Source organism: Homalodisca vitripennis, chromosome 4, assembly GCF_021130785.1.
Source record: "Homalodisca vitripennis isolate AUS2020 chromosome 4, UT_GWSS_2.1, whole genome shotgun sequence".
NCBI classification, from domain to species: domain Eukaryota; kingdom Metazoa; phylum Arthropoda; class Insecta; order Hemiptera; family Cicadellidae; genus Homalodisca; species Homalodisca vitripennis.
In genome coordinates, this window is record NC_060210.1 from 156,015,391 (window position 1) to 156,031,989 (window position 16,599).

At 33.2% G+C, this 16,599-nt stretch overlaps 1 protein-coding gene across 6 annotated transcripts in view; it reads right to left on the reverse strand.

Moving 5' to 3' along the window:
- LOC124360367 (ATP-dependent helicase brm-like) overlaps nucleotides 1–16,599 on the reverse strand; it is a 45,499-nt gene that overhangs the window by 20,744 nt on the left and 8,156 nt on the right. For all 6 annotated transcript variants that reach the window (XM_046813934.1, XM_046813933.1, XM_046813935.1 and 3 more), the window contains one exon: nucleotides 14,653–14,986. In XM_046813934.1, the coding sequence (XP_046669890.1) occupies nucleotides 14,653–14,940 (288 nt within the window). In that variant the 5' untranslated portion in view covers nucleotides 14,941–14,986. The remainder of the gene's footprint in view (nucleotides 1–14,652; nucleotides 14,987–16,599) is intronic.

The following is a 16,599-nucleotide window of genomic DNA, read 5'->3' on the forward strand; positions in this document are numbered from 1 at the left end:
GTAGCACTACTGATCTGTTGTTTTCCTCTGATTTTACATTTTACGGTATCGGTATATGTGTTATTATGTGCTGTTTACAACAAATACAGGGTTCGGCAAAAAAACCTCCCCGGTTTGAGCAAGTCACCGCGTGAGTTGTAATGGGGGTGGAGATGTGGAGGGGGTATTGTTCTGTAGCGGCGTACGTGCCATTTTCAGTGTTCGCCATGGCTTGTCTCGGTGAGCATAGGGCGTTTCTTGTGGAGGTGTTTATTAAAAATGGCGGTTCTGTGATTTCTAATCAACAAGCGTTTCGGATTCGACTCGAACTTGGCCGACGTGATAGTGTTCCTGATGCGAAAACGATTAGACTGTGGGTGTCAAACTTTAGACAAACAGGGTCAGCACTAAAAAGAAACCCAACTGGCCGACCTCGTACTGCTACAACACCGGAGAATGTGGCGCGAGTGAGAATATCCATCCAATAGTCTCCAAAGCGTTCAGCTGTTAAACATGCAGCTGCCCTGGGATTGTCAGAAAGGTGTGTAAGGAGAATTCTGCATAAGGAACTTCATCTGCATCCCTACAAAATAATGGTTGTCTGAAGAAGATTATGAAACTCGCAGGACTGCATGTGATGACATTTTGCAAAACATTCCCCCAGATGCTGTCTTTATTTCTTTTGATGTAGCCCACTTCCACTTGTGTGGAACTGTTAACAAACAGAATTTCCACTACTGGGCTGCAGAAAATCCTAGGGAACTCCACCAATAACCACTACACAGCCCAAAAGTCACAGTTTGGTGCGCCGTTGCGGAATTTGGTGTATGGGGGCCGTACTTTTTTTAAGAAGATGGACAAACATAACGGTCAATGCCGATCGCTATTGTCACATGATGGAGACATTTCTCCGACCCAAGATCAACCAGTTTGTTGTAGACCATGAGGAAGAAGAAGTTTGGTTCCAACAGGACGGAGCCACAGGTCACACTGCTTGGCAGTCCATGGAAATGTTAAGAGAGTTGTTCCCTGGACGTCTTGTTTCTTTAAGAGGAGACATTTCCTGGCCCCCAAAGTCACTCGACTTATCACCTTGAAATTTCTTTCTGTGGGGTTACCTAAAGGCTGAAGTGTACAAACATCGTCCCAGAACTCTGCAAGAACTAAAAGATGCCATTAGGCAGGAAGTGGCAGCCATTCCAAGGGAAGTTATACAAAGAACTATAGACAACTTCAGGGAAAGACTTCGTGTATGTCTTAACAATGGAGGAAATCATTTATCGGACATAATTTTCAAAACCAAGTAAAGTGTACTAAGTGATGTAAAATGGCATCATATAGGCTATTCACAAATATAAGTAATTGTTCTGTATGTTTCTTATTCTTTTTGCAAATGCCTATTGAAATCAGGGAGGTTTTTTTGCCGGACCCTGTAATAACAATTACGGTGTAGTATTACTGTTCTGGTGCCAACGCATAAATTAATTTGAGCCTATGGGATACGTGTAGCCAAACAAATCGATACACATTAGGTTATAAAACTGATCGTGTGATGACTGTAAAGGTTGAAATGTTAATAATATTGTAAGGTTAGGAATAAACAGAGAGTGATGTGATGCAAAATGTTCAATACAGTGAACATATACAATAAAATACACAGATCACGTCACGTTGTGCTCTGTCTATTTTATTCAATGTGTTAACATCTGTAAGATAGTTTTGCGGCGCTATCTATATATTTGGACCCTGACTGTTAAATATTTATAAACTATCACCTTGAATCCTTATAAGACAAAAATCATTACAAGTATTTAAAGTTGTTTTTTGTGTGTGAATCTGCTTTAGTTGCAATCAATTAGAAATTGTGTTTGTAAACATGTTTACTTATAATGATTCAATGTTATATGTATACTTCTTAAACTTTGTATCACCTCTATTACGAAATATAATAATTAATGTAAATACACACATAGTTGTAATGTAAATGACCTAAGAAACTTAAAACCTTTTTGGTTTTTTTTCTCTATGATATCCAATAAGTGAGATGTAAATACTCCTTTCCAAAACTTTGAACGGTAGCTACCTTGAAAATCTTAATAGATATAAAAAATGAGAATGTATAAAATATCTTAAAAAGCATGTAATTTTTTGTTAATGCAGTAAAATAATCAAGATATAAATTTTGAATAAATCTAAATGGCCACCATTTTGAAACATTAAGAGATATTTAAAAATATGCAAGAACAAGTTATTTAACCACTCAAATCTTGATATGGTTAACCACACAAAAATGATATATGGATGCACTGATTAACCCTTTGAGCCCCAGCCGCCGGTATATCGTCGGTAAATTTCACTGTCTAAAAACTCCAGGCCGACGATATTCCGGCGGTAAAAATAGTGCGAGAAACCCCAGCCGACGATATGTCGTTGGCATGATATAAGTTATTATAAATGGCTCTTAAGTGTTTAATTTTAGCTACACCACAATGTTATTTACATACATATACAATATGATTTCGACAGTTATATTATTGTTTCGGTACTTTCAGTATGAAATATTGTTTTATTTTGTAAATAATGGGTGACTCAAACCTAGCAGAACATTCAAGTGAAGTTGACAGACAATTGAATATTGACTTTTCAGATGACGATTCGGTATTATCTGATATTTTTGACGATGATAGTGACCTTGATCCGACGTATGATCCTAAATATGATAGAGACAATGGCAGAAATGTAGGCCTATTTAGTGCTAAAGACTTAACACCTGAGATACCATCTACATCAGCTCAGAATAATGTTACACAACCTAGGCCTAGTACGTCACAGGTTTTGTGTCATTTAAAAAAATATTTATTATTGAATAAACTGTCTGAAAATGTTTTTGTATGTTTGCAATAACATGACAAATGAAATAAAATTATGTCCCACGGGTTATTTATTTTATTTCTAAAAAATGTTAAATGTAACTTCTTCTTTTTTTTAGTTTGCACATATGCGTTATTTTACATATATAAAAGTACATAGCATTTCTTTAGCCCTTATTGAATTTTTTATTTGTAAATTACCTTATTCCAAACCTTTTAATGTATTATTTAGGCCATTAGCTAGTATATTAGTGATGGTATGATTTTTCAAATGAAATCGTACAAAATCACTGAAAAGGCCTTGGGGTTTTTAGACAGTTACTTGCAAAACTAGACTTGGTAAAAATTTGCACAAACTATATTTTTAGGTCCGGGGCTCAAAGGGTTAAAGACTCCATTATGTTGTTTGATGTCCAAATATTACACAACAATAGCCCATAATGTGGTCCTATCTTCCAGCTGTTCTTGAACTATTCCAACTAAGTAATAAGAGAATGTTGCAGACAAAACTATGGACTCATCTAAACATGAGAGGTTGGCTCAAAGGTTTCAATAACACAGGTCTCCAAAACATAATTCTCTCTGCTGCATGCAATATGTTTATGGTATACTGTTTTAAAGGTCACAGATTCAGAAAAGGCTTTCATAATGTCCAATCACAACAGTTTTTTTTTTTTTTTTTTTTTTTTTTTTTTTTTTTAAACATATGAACCAATTATTACCAAAAACATTAATTTCTTCCAATGAACCTACAGATTTAAAATTTTGCATTACGTAAGCTTAATTTCTATAATATATAATTTGATGATGGTGTATGTCAACTCCATGGGATTTGGCTGAGTGTAGCGAATATTTTTATATTGGTGATATGGGTAACCATGATGACGGCAACGAAAAAAATTACAGAATAAATAAATTTGTAAGCAAACCAAGTACATTTATATGAGATGTTAACATGTATGAGATGTAACATATGTAGCCTGACTAATCCAACATACACATTATTTTTTGGTGACTTCATGTATACACTTTTAATAGAGTAAAAAGAAAAAATGTCAATGACAAGGTTTAATTTCAGTGCGATCTTGTCTTTTCCAAGTTCAGAAGAGTTTTATTATTTAAACACTGCTATAATACCTAAATATTAATGAACAAAAATATGAATACCTCAAGAAAGATTTCATCTGTAGAGTTAAAACTTAAATTTTACATAAAATTTCATTTCCGTCTAGACAAGAATGAGTTCTATGGTTGTGCATGACAAACCCATGGAATTTGACAGAGCGTCATTGCAGCTTATCACTCTACTGAGTCTACTGGCTAACGCAATTTCTCATTTGTCATAAAAGTCTCATAAAAAGGGGAATGTAAAGGTTTACTTCATATCTGATTATCTGACTCTCCGCAGGATAACTTGAGAATTAAATTAGCAATAAACTTGAAATCTGGCATGCTATGTCAGCATAGCCTGTTACGCCACATGTGGTGTGACGTACGTCCTACATTGTATTAATTTATGCACAATTTTATTTTAGATCTAATCCTTTTTCTTGAAAAACCTTTTCTTTTTGTCTTTAGTGCTTCTCCAAACTCATATCTGATTTCTTTCTTTGATTTCTCAATTGAGAGTCTCAACAGTAGAAAGCGAACATATTGATATCTCGTTTTTCCTGGTAACTTCTCTCTAAATCACAGACTTTTAGTCTGTTCTTTACTGTAAACTCTCAAAATTTCTAAAAAGTTGTCAATATGGGAGAAACAAACTTGTTTAAACTCATCTTGCATTTTTGAGTTTTGTATGCTCCTCTATATTTGTAAAAGGGTACCTTCATTTCTCTTGTCTCAAACTGTTTCCAAAAAGAGGGGATCAGTTTGAAGTTTTCTTAGTTGGGCTGAATTAAAGTGAGTATGATATTACAAAGCCAGTGAAATACTAATAACTAGATACTGATAACAGTACTCCAATGGTACTTTTTTCATCAAAATCCATCAACACATAAGTGAGCAGGACCATTTTATAGATACACTTGCACAAGCGGGGAGCGCCAAACATGTCATAATTGAGAGTTTATCAGTTTTTTGTTGCTCTTGGCTTCTACAAGAGTATTTTTTAAAGTGGTCGAGCTTGCTTATGCATTGATGGATTTCATTGAAATAAGTTCAGTTGGAATTGTAATAACATTTTCCAAATAGTTAGTACCTTATAAAATTTTTATAACTGATGTAATACAGCTGATGCCTATCAGAAGACAAAATGATTGCTGCTTCTGGCTTGTGCAAGCATAACTTTAAAGTGGTCATGCTTGCGTATGACCTGACGGATTTTGTTGAAATAGGTACCATTGGAATTGCAATAAAATTCTCAAATAGTTGGTGTCTAATACATTTTTTATAACTATACTGGTTTTTTTGTTATTTGGCTTTAAAAGTTTTCAACAGACACCATTTTGTTAATATTAAAGAAAAATAACACAATGTTTTTCCTCTTAACTATTCAAATCTATGTGCCAAATTTTGTTTCTTTGGCTTTACTAGTTTTAGAGATAATAATTTGTTAATAAAAAATACAAAATAGTGGCTAGCCGCTAAACAAAGTTGAAATTGGAAAAAGTTATTCTTCATTTTTTAGCTTATAATCACACATAAAATCTGAAAATGCATAGCCAGCCCAAACTTGTTGTTACACCCTGTATATGTATACAGTATTTTAGTTATGAAGTTTTAAAACATTTTATTTATATTCCAAACGATCTGTGTGTTCTAAAAAATAAATATTTTATAACTCTTTATAATATTTAATCAATTATAAATTAAGAATTCTAGAATAAGAGCAATACTTCTGAATCAAAAAGATATGTAAAATGAGTAGAATTTGAACAATCTCCAACTCCAATGTATTCCTCCTTATTAGATGAGCTATTAGTACCTAGGAGAGTGACCAAGAGTTTTATAAGGTCCAAATTAGATAAAACAGCCACATAAAAAATCAGGTACCTTTTGTCAACTTTTGTTCTTATCTACAGCACTTCAACCTTATCTACTTATAGCTGATATTGCTCTCATGTTATTGCACAATTATGAAACACTTTTTAATAGATATTTTTATTTGTACTTACAAAAATTTGGTTTTATTTACCTTAATCAATCAAATAATTTTTACTTTACACATTGGTATAAGTTTTGTTTATCAACTCTTCAAAGAACCAATATAGACTGTCAAATAAAAAGGAGCACTTCAACTCACATAAATTAGATAAAACAGCCACATAAAAAATCAGATACCTCTTGTCAACTTCTTGTTCTTATCTACAGCACTTCAACCTTATCTACTTATAGCTGATATTACTCTCATGTTATTGCACAATTATGAAGCACTTGTTAATAGATTTTTTTTATTTGTACTTACAAAAATTTAGTTTTATTTACCTTAATCAATCAAATAATTTTTACTTTACACATTGGTATAAGTTTTGTTTATCAACACTTCAAAGAACCAATATAGATTGTCAAATAAGCAGGAGCACTTCAACTCACATGATGTCCAATCATATTCTTCTTATTCTCATTCAACTACATTTCTCAATGCTTCACCCATTCATCATAAACCCCCTAAAGAGGATCTATAAAATAATTCACAGATAGATAATCAAAGGTTCTTTTACGCCATCCAAATTTCATTTGTGACATCTATTTAGAATTTGAAACATATTGAGAAATAAAAAGAAGCCCGGTAGTGCCAATTTAGGTTGGGGTACCACTGCTCCGACTTGTCAATAATGACACTATTAAGTAGCTCGGTGTATTGATTGCAGGATCCAGTTATCAATAGTATCCTTTTGCATGTGTCACATCCTGTCACAAAACCGGTCAACAAGTACCTCACAGTAAACTGACTGTTCACTGTTACGTATTTAATGGGAAACACAATCTTATTTTTGTATTATTTATAATTTATGTTAATGACCTTCCAGGCTCTTTAAATAATAATGGAGTAAGCGCATACATGTTTGCTGACAACCTTCTAATTTCATTGAACTGTAAAATTCTTGTCTGTTTAATGACTCTTTAGATATTGCCAACTCAACTGTGGATGAATTGTAGCTAACATCCTTTGTCTTAACTATATTAAAAAACTCAGGAAATTAATTTTAATCTTAAATATAATCTCCATCATGAACATGTTACATTTTTAGGGGTACACCTCTAAGATAATCTGAGTGGAATGCTTACATTGAAGTAATATGTAAAAAAAAATCTAGGCAATGGTATTTTTATGTTGTTGAGATTAAATTTGTAAATATTGAAATTTTAAAAGCAGTAAACTAAACACATGTACATAGTCACTTGTCCTATGGGATTATTGTGTGGGGCAGTGATTCTAAAACATAAAGGCTATTAATATTAAAAAAAAGAGCCATAAGGGTCATATGTAATGTTAGCAGAAGGTCTCATTGCAAACTTTTGTTCAGATAGCTGAGAGTGTTGACTGTACCTTATTTATTTGTGCTCAATGTATAACTGTATGTTAGAAATAACTCACAAGATTTAACTGTAACTAGTTCTGTACACATTCCTTTTACTAGAAACCATTGTATACTTAGAGTTAATCACTGTAATTATCTACAAATATAGCTTTGCAGAGATGGGCATTAAAATGTATAACATGTTACCTAATCAAATGAAATGCCTTCATCTAAATAAGTTAAACACAACATAATAAATATTCTGATTCTAAGAATTAGCAGTTACCTACGGCTTTGCACGCAATTTCCTATTAAAAAACTGACACACCACAGGCAAAACCTTGTTAAATTGCACACCAAAAACTCCTGTGATAAGTGAAATTCAAACTCACTGCTTGATATTCTAATCTGATATAATCAGTTTTTAATAATTAGACTTTAATTTTAAAGAGCCAGTATTTGAGGGTCTGATATCAGAAATTAATTTATAAATACGATAAAATTAATTGAATTCCTATGCAACATTCCATGATATTTGATAGAATAGCTCCAATGGACACCAAATACTTTAGGCCAGTGTAAAGGAATAATAAAATCAAAGTCCGCAGTCTTTTTCCGGAAAGCACTTATAATGTAACATGGAGTCCTTATAATGATTTTAACCCTTTCTAAGGAGTGTGTGTAAACTCTACATAATGAGTAAAGACATCATATAACGTATACTCTTATAGTGGCCCATGGACGTCATGACGTTTAGCCTCTGTAGTTTTGTATTATCGTAAATGCATTGCTATTACTGATTGCCTTTAAGTAGATTTGTCTGTAAAGTGGTTCTATCTATCGGCAATATACTTAACTTCCATGTTTGTGCTCATATTCACTTGTAATCTGATTTTACCACCAGATCGCAGTAGCCACCTGGTAGAAGCCACTGACTCAAGGTCGCATCGCTTTGCTGTCAGAATATGCCGCCACATTATACTAGCCATTCCTCGTATACTGCATATTGTGGCCATATTTAGAGTGACATATTTGTTGAGCAACCATCTAGTTTGTTACTGTTGTCCAAATGGCAGGCCATATTGATTGAGTCTGCCGAGGTGAGGAAATAAGACATTTAATTTTAAACAGTACTGAAATATTGACTTGTAGAACACATAGTCCTTTTTTATTAAGCTTTAAAATACAAATAAACATTTTTTAAAGATTTTAAGTTTTACTCCTTTTGGTGCTTTTTTTATTTCATCCATTACTCATTGTAGCCTATCAAAAGAAGACTTCATATAACGTCCATACCCCTTAACCCTTTTGATCCCAGCGTCCGATTTTACGGACGTTTTGTAAGATCGTGTTCGATCCCAACGTCCGAATTTTCGGACGTTTTAAAAAATCACGTTCGATCCCAACGTCCGATTTTCCGGACGTTCACAAAAATGTTTTTTTTTTAATACAATTATAATCGGTTGAATACTTTTTATGTTATATTAAACCATTTGTAATGAACACCTTTACAAAGTTATAGTATGTAAAGGAACTTTTAGTTCAATTTGGGCAACGATGTTTTCGTTCAAACTAGAAGGCTGTGGCTGCTCGGTGCCATGTGCTGTCTGCTCTCATCGTCGTCAGTCGTGAGTGTATCGTCTGTTTGTTATGAGCTGTAGTTAACCTTATTGTTTGGAAGTTTATTGGTTACGTTATTTACAATGAGTTTATGATTCTTTGTAGTTATTTACAATGAAACGGGCAAATTCACCTCTTAGTGACAATACGATTAGTCGAGTGATAAATGAAGAAGAAAACTTTTTTCGTGATGAGAGTTTTCTTGAATAATTTTGGCAGTGAAGTTGACAGTAGTTTCTCTGAAGTGGATGACACGGATAATGATCCCACATATGATCCAGATCAACCAGGACCATCATCAAACATTCTTCCAATTGTAAGTAGGCCTAGGATTTTATCGGAAAGTGAATCTGAGAGTAGTATTGATGGTGAAAATGTAAGGAGTAGGCTTACTACTATACATCAGCAACCTAGACAACCTTCTAGGCCTAGGCCTAGACATACAAATGGTAATTCAACTGATGATTCCAGTGGAGAAAATAATGAAGGATGGATTGATGTTACTGCAGAAAATGATCCAGGTTATAGTCATTCATTTTCATTTTTAGAATTGCCCGGCTTGAAACATTGTCCTCCGATGAATACACCATCAATTGCTTACTTTAGGCTGTTTTTCACAGTTACATTGATGGAAATGTTTGTAAAATATACAAATATGTACGCTGAAGAAGTTGTCAGAAAGTACAATTCTAATTTGGGGACCGAATAATAGTTTGAGAACATGGGTCAAAGTTACAACTGCAGAAATTCAGGCTTTTATTTGTATCCTAATAAATATGGGTCTAAATCACAAACCTACCTATGCAAGTTACTGGTGGAAATCTAACAGTCAGAATTGTAGTTGGTTCGGGAGAATGATGAGTAGGAATAGATTTCAAGAAATTTTGGCATATTTCCATATGGTTGATACACGGAACCTTCCTAAACCTAAGTGAGCCAAATTATGACCCTTGTGCCCGTGTGCAACCCCTAATAGATCATATGAATAGGATATCTAAGCACCATTATAGTCCCAATATGTGCCTTTCTATTGATGAAAGTATTATACCGGACTAAATGCCAAAACCCCTTGATGCAGTATCTCCCTAAAAAGCACCATAGATTTGGAATCAAGTTGTGGGTACTGTGTGATGCAGTAACCCACTACTGTGTGCATTTTTTTGTCTATAAAGGAGCAAAAAATACCGATAGACAACATGTAAGGGAAACAGGCCTGGCCTACAATGTAGTTATGAAACTTCTTGATGTAGCTGGATGTTTTATACAAAGGTTTTCATATATTTGTTGATAATTTTTTTACTTCTGTTAGATTGGCCAAAGCTTTGTACACCAAGTGTACCCATTTGACTGGAACAATTAGAATGAACAGGAAGGGTGTGCCTCAAGAAATAAAAACAAATTACACAATTGGGGAAAGAAAATACAAAAGGAAAAATTTCAATGCTTGTTACTTGGTTTTAGACAAAGGAAAACACAAAAAAAACCTGTAATGTTGTTATCAACTGTGTATAAAGCTGGAGAACAACAAAAATAAAAAAAAACGAGGAAATAAAATATACATTACTACTAAACCTAAAATAATAAGAGAGTACAATAACTTTATGGGCGGTGTGGATGGCCATGACCAAAATGTTACACCAATACATGGGTGATCGCAGGTCGGCCAAATTTTGGAAAAAATTAACTTTCAATTTGTTATCCAGGATGATTTTGAATTCATATATTTTTGGTATAAACAAAATACCACCAATCCTATGACTAGACTAAAATTTTTAGTGACTCTAGTTGACAGTTTATCTGCTGAATGGTTTGATTTCAAAGAACAGAGACACCCGATTCCAGACACCGATGTCCAGTGATGATGAAAATCAAGGTGGAGGCGATGCTGGAATACTACCCCGTTTTTTGGAAAAACTTCCTAATAAAAAGGAAAGAAATTGCTGTGTATGCAGTGCAGCCAGCACCAGACTGGGTGGCAAGAGGAAGAAATCGAGCTACATTTGTAAAAAATGTAAAAAAGGACTACACACAAAGTGTTTTCCACTGCACAAGTGTTAGTGAACACACCAGAAAAACATTTTTTGTAACAATAAGATCATCATAAAAGCAATTGATGAAAGCTAAAATATAACTATTCATGTTCTTTTGTTATAATTTGTAACTTAGCAAGTGACAATACTTAATTTTATCTGTACATACATTTTTTCATGTGTTTTTCGTAATGTTGTGCCTGTGGAACTAAATGTGCATTATTTAGTTATTAAACCTGTATCTCAGTTATTTGTGAATATAACTAAGTCAAAATTTAGAATACAACTCATGTTTATATGTAAAAGGACATGATGCTTTCATTTTTGAGCAGAAATTTCATTTTATGCCTTCTATATCAAATGGAAACAGAAAAATTTTGAAAAAACATTTTTTGGTAAGTATCATTTTTTTTTCAAAAAATTGTCTGTGCATTTTTATTATAATTCTAGGTGGGCTTATGTTGTAGTAGAGTCTTAGAGAAGTATATTAAAAAAAGAATCAATAAAATCCATTGATTAATAAAAAGTTTGTGTAACTTTTGTCGAAGCACTACATTTTCAATAAATCTTGGCCGGGGGACTGGGGCAGATACCCGAGCGCCAGACGCCGGGACGTGGGCAGACGCCCATGCGAAAACCCCCGGGATCAAAAGGGTTAAAGGGTTAAAATAGAAATAGGCATATACTAAATATACATTATTCCAGTGTTTAAAGTTAAGAGAATTATAAAATAAGAAAATGGCAATTAATTCTTATTTCAGGTTTTGTGTGTGTAGGAGCACTAATGGTTTGAATTAATAATATTTCTGTCGCCACAGTTAAGTGATTTACATGCAGTTGAAAATGCATGCCTATTTTGTGACCTACCCAGCTCTCTTTCTTTTCTTGTACACTTGGTATTAGTTCATCAAAGGTATCCTTAAACTCGATACAGAATATTATAGCTCTTGCTTTCAAATCTCTGTTTGCTATAACATCACATTTTCTTAGCTCAGTTTAGGAGTTTATATACCTGATTAGGTTTTATACTGATTAGTATTGTATATCTCTTCAGTGCAAAACAGACTCTACCTTCTTGTGGTTTTCTGCCATAAAAATTGCACTTTGTGTCTGATGCATTACCTTGTGATTCCACTTGAAATTGTAGTCAAAGAGCAAATTATTTGTTGTATCATATTAGTGTCCTGTTTCTCTTGTTTTTGTTCCTTCAGCTACTGTAAATATGCTGTCTCACTATGTCAAAGTAAACTACATTTGAGTATCCAAAATAAATGGTTGACTTCATCACTATTGCAACGTTGCCATTTATAATAAAGATTATACTACTGTCATACTTGCAGCACACTACAACCAGATGGTATTTTGATCAAATACATAATTTTAGTATAAGCATTTAATAAAAGTAGTGTTTTGGAATTATAAAAGTAGTGTTTTAGGATTTAAATATGTCTACGTGTTATTCGAATATCCAATATACATTCCAAATTTCATCTAAATGTGTCTACTGTATTTTATGTCATTGAGTATCAAACATCTAAAAACCAAACATACAAATATAAAACTACATAGATCTAAAATTTTCTCTTGCGTTTTCTGAATGGGAACAATTATTAATGTCCCACTCACTACTCTGATGTTTAAGTCATATTCGAAAATCATGTTTGATATTTTATAATGACTGACTAAAAAACCAAGCTCAATTTCATACAGTTTGAGAAATTCCTGGAACTTCAACAGTCTTTTGAATACACATCTATTTATATCCCAGATGAGAACTTTCTGCACGGGTTTGTACAGATCTTCCTTTTAAAATATCCGGATCCGGAAAACATTATGAAGCATTGTCCACAGTTTACAATTTTTGTTGTTGCAGCGCATTCCAAGCATTTATCATCATTGATGTTTGCTATAACCTTTCCAGAACCTCTTTTAACAATTGAAAACTTTATTCTGTATTGGTTGGTTCATCCTCCTTAAAAGTTTGATCAAGCATATTTGGAGTATCCATGCCATTTTTAAAAGTTAAATGCAAAAAAGAATCTTGTTACACCGCTAAACACTTTTTTATGGGGATGTGTGACATACTTCATACAGAGTGACTCTCATTGAACCACCACACGCAGGCAACTGTACATTGTGCTGTGGCATTCTTTAACTATACCCCAGCACTTTCTCCATTGTGCTTTGCATGCTTATTTACCAAAATGCAAAAATTAATTACTGGCTCTTTTGGGACAGATGTAAAGCATACCAATTTATGCATTTTACACATACGTAATACATTTTTATGTTATTACTATTGTAGAAATAGATTCCCCCCAGTTATAATGCTTTACGACAGAACTGTCATAAAGCAATACATTCAAGATGATACTCAAGGATCCTCTGTCCGGTTTGTTAACCTATTACAGAAAATTCATCACCATCTATAAAACCCTATTCACCCTACTTAGGATATTTAAAAAAAATATTGTATTACTTTTCTAACTCATTCTTATCCTAATTTCCCTTATATCTTCTTAGTCATTGATAATAATACTCAAAGAATATTGAATATTCTAATTAATTAACTTGTCCTCCTCCGTAGACTAATGGTTATAGTCTCGGCTGTCTAACAAAGAGATCACGGGTTCAAATCCCGGGGAGGACCAGTGTACATCGAAGCTGGCATAGCTAAAGCTGAGGCTTAAAATAGAAAAAACTAATTAACTTCAGGATTCTTCAAAAAAACTTTATTCTTGCTTTAAAAATTCTTTTTTTTAATAAGAGAAGTATGTGATTCCAAAGGAAGGATTGGCTGTTTATTTTGATAAGACAATTTTATTCCCTATTTTTGTGGAAATGTATTAGAAATTTTTGACCTAAAACAAGAAACTGCAATATTGTAGTTGCTACTTGTACGGAACATTATTGCAATTTCCTCACAAGCTTCTGATTTTATAATTAATTAAAAAGAAATTATATAGGAGATTCTTTATTCAGTTATCTTATGATGTTCTAAAAACTATAATGTTAGAAATAACATAACATAGATGCTTATGAAATGAAACACATTTATTCAGTACCAGCTATAGAAATTGCTCCTGTCACATCACAGTATATCCAGCTAAAAGTCATATACTATGATGCAAATCTATAAAATCGGTCTGTACCTGTACATAATTTTAGCTAAACCTCTGAAGAAATCCAAGATACTACAAGAATTTCATGTCACACAGTTCAGAGACGGCTTTAGTGAAATAATGAGTTTAATCCTATAATAACAATGTTAAACCACAAAATAATGTTATACACTAATCTTTGTCCTAGAGCTATGCGAAATTTTTTACTTCAAAGATACAATTCATGCATAGACAAGTATTTTTTTAATTTTTCTTGTAAGGTTTATATTCTTTCAATATTTAAACAAGAAAGTGTGTACATTTTTAAGATGAACAATCAAATAAAATGTGCTACAATATCTCTGACAAATTATTGGTTGAATAATAACTTAAAAAAGATTGTTAACCCGTAACAAAATTAGGAAAACATTGCTGAATAAATGGTTAACTTAAAATAAGTTAAATGTTCAGGTGGACAGGTTGTAACTAATTTAAGTTATTTAATAAGCTTATAATTTTATATTCCTTGTTGGTTTTGATTTAAAATAACCTTTAGAATTTAATAGTCATGATTTTAAATAAAGCTTACTTGAACGGGCTGTTGTCCTTGAGTTTGAGCCATTGAATGTTGCTGAAAGGTTTGAGTTCCCTGTTGCATGGCAGATGGCCCATTCATGTGAGTGATGGGACCAGGTGGAGGCCCTCCTTGGTTGTAGTTAGTGGGACTGTGGGGATGGTGCTGAGGGGGGCCCATGGCTGGAGTGTTTTGGGCAGAGGGGGAGGGCATGGGAGAGGGGGCTTGTTGGGGAGGTCCCATCGGTGAGGGAACTTGAGGAGGGGGCATGGGAGAGGATTGGGGCGAGGGACTCGCCGCCATCCCACCACCACCACCTTCTCCGTCCAGTGTACCGGTTGAAAGAAATCTAAAAATGTAATTCCTTGTTATAAACCAACAATAGCAATTTATAATAATTAATGTCAACACTACAGACAAAACATTGTTTACATTTTTTTTTAATTTGTTGTGCTAACTAAAGATAGCTACTAGCTTATTCCTTTAAGTTAGTTAAAGGTGTGGAATAACTATGGCTATATAGTATAATATGAAATAATCTTAATTATAAATATGGTATGAAATTAAAGTTGGAGAGTCAAGTATTTCAAAGAGAAAAAAATACCAAATAATCATAACTAACTTCTCTTGGCACTTATTAAATTGAAAAAAAACTTTTATAAGTTTGCTGCTTGATTCAACGGTCACTGCAATGTGTCATAGCTATACTGCAAAGTTGTGTTAATGCTACTGTTGTCATTCCAGCACTGACCTACAAGATGCTTCTTCATTTTCAAAAACACATGGTAGCCTTGAAAGCTATATTAAGACTGTATGGAGAGTAATCAAATTGTACAAAGTCAAATTTGATGAGATCTAAAGTTGTGTATTGTAGTGTAGATGAGCATTGTCTTGCAGAAAAATTATCTTTTTTCGTTTAATACAAGTCCAATGAAAACACTTCTTGAAACTTGTGTAATATGTACTGGAGAAATCGTGTGAAACATCTGTTGTCGATGTTTAAAAATTAAAAAATTTAAAAGGTTTTTCAATTGCACCATCTTTCTTCAAATAGATGGTTCAAATCATCTCTGGGAGTATGTCTTGCAATTTCTAACTGATGCAAAAGTAAAGATTTGAAATTACAAATACAGTGCAATCTCACTTATCCTGCAGTATATCGGGATTGGTAGTGTCAGATTACCGAAATTGTCGGATTAATGGATATATGGGTAAAAACGTACGAAAAACATACAAATGTACATTGAAATTTATTAGAAACCTATTATTTCTCACTAGGCCTACTTTTGAAGAACGATTCAATTTTGTCTTTTTTGTTTTTAATGTTGTGTATTGTTGCACGACCAATGTTGTATTCTTTGGCCAAATGAGACAACTTATCACCTTTCTCTAAATGTTTTAGAATTTCATACTTTTTATTGATTGTTAACCCTTTGCACTCGAATGGCCACTGTCAGTGGCCGTGCCCTACACTTACATAACTTGCATTATTTCTCGCTTGCACAGATCTCTCAGGTCGCATGGCCACCGTGAGTGGCCGCTCACTCGTCTGTCGCAACTCGGCCGCCATATTGGCTGGCTGGTGTCATCAGCTCGCAATTATTTTATCAACATTCACCTGAAATGGACGTACAAGGCATTTCAAGACAAGCAAACACATTTGTTTGAAAACTTTGTTTTACTTATATCAATGAAGTTTATTTAAAATAAAAGATGTTTTTCTGGCTTAATAATAATTGTTATTTATAAAATTAAAATATACATGTTAATAATTAATTTAAATGAAATTGATTAGAGCTTACATGAAATCTTTGTTGTATTGAAAACACTAAAACTACTACAAACAACAAAGTATTGTTTTAGTTATATCAATGAAGTTTATTTAAAATAAAGATGTTTTTTCTGGCTTAATAATAATTGTTATTTATAAAATTAAAATATACATGTTAATTAAATTAATTA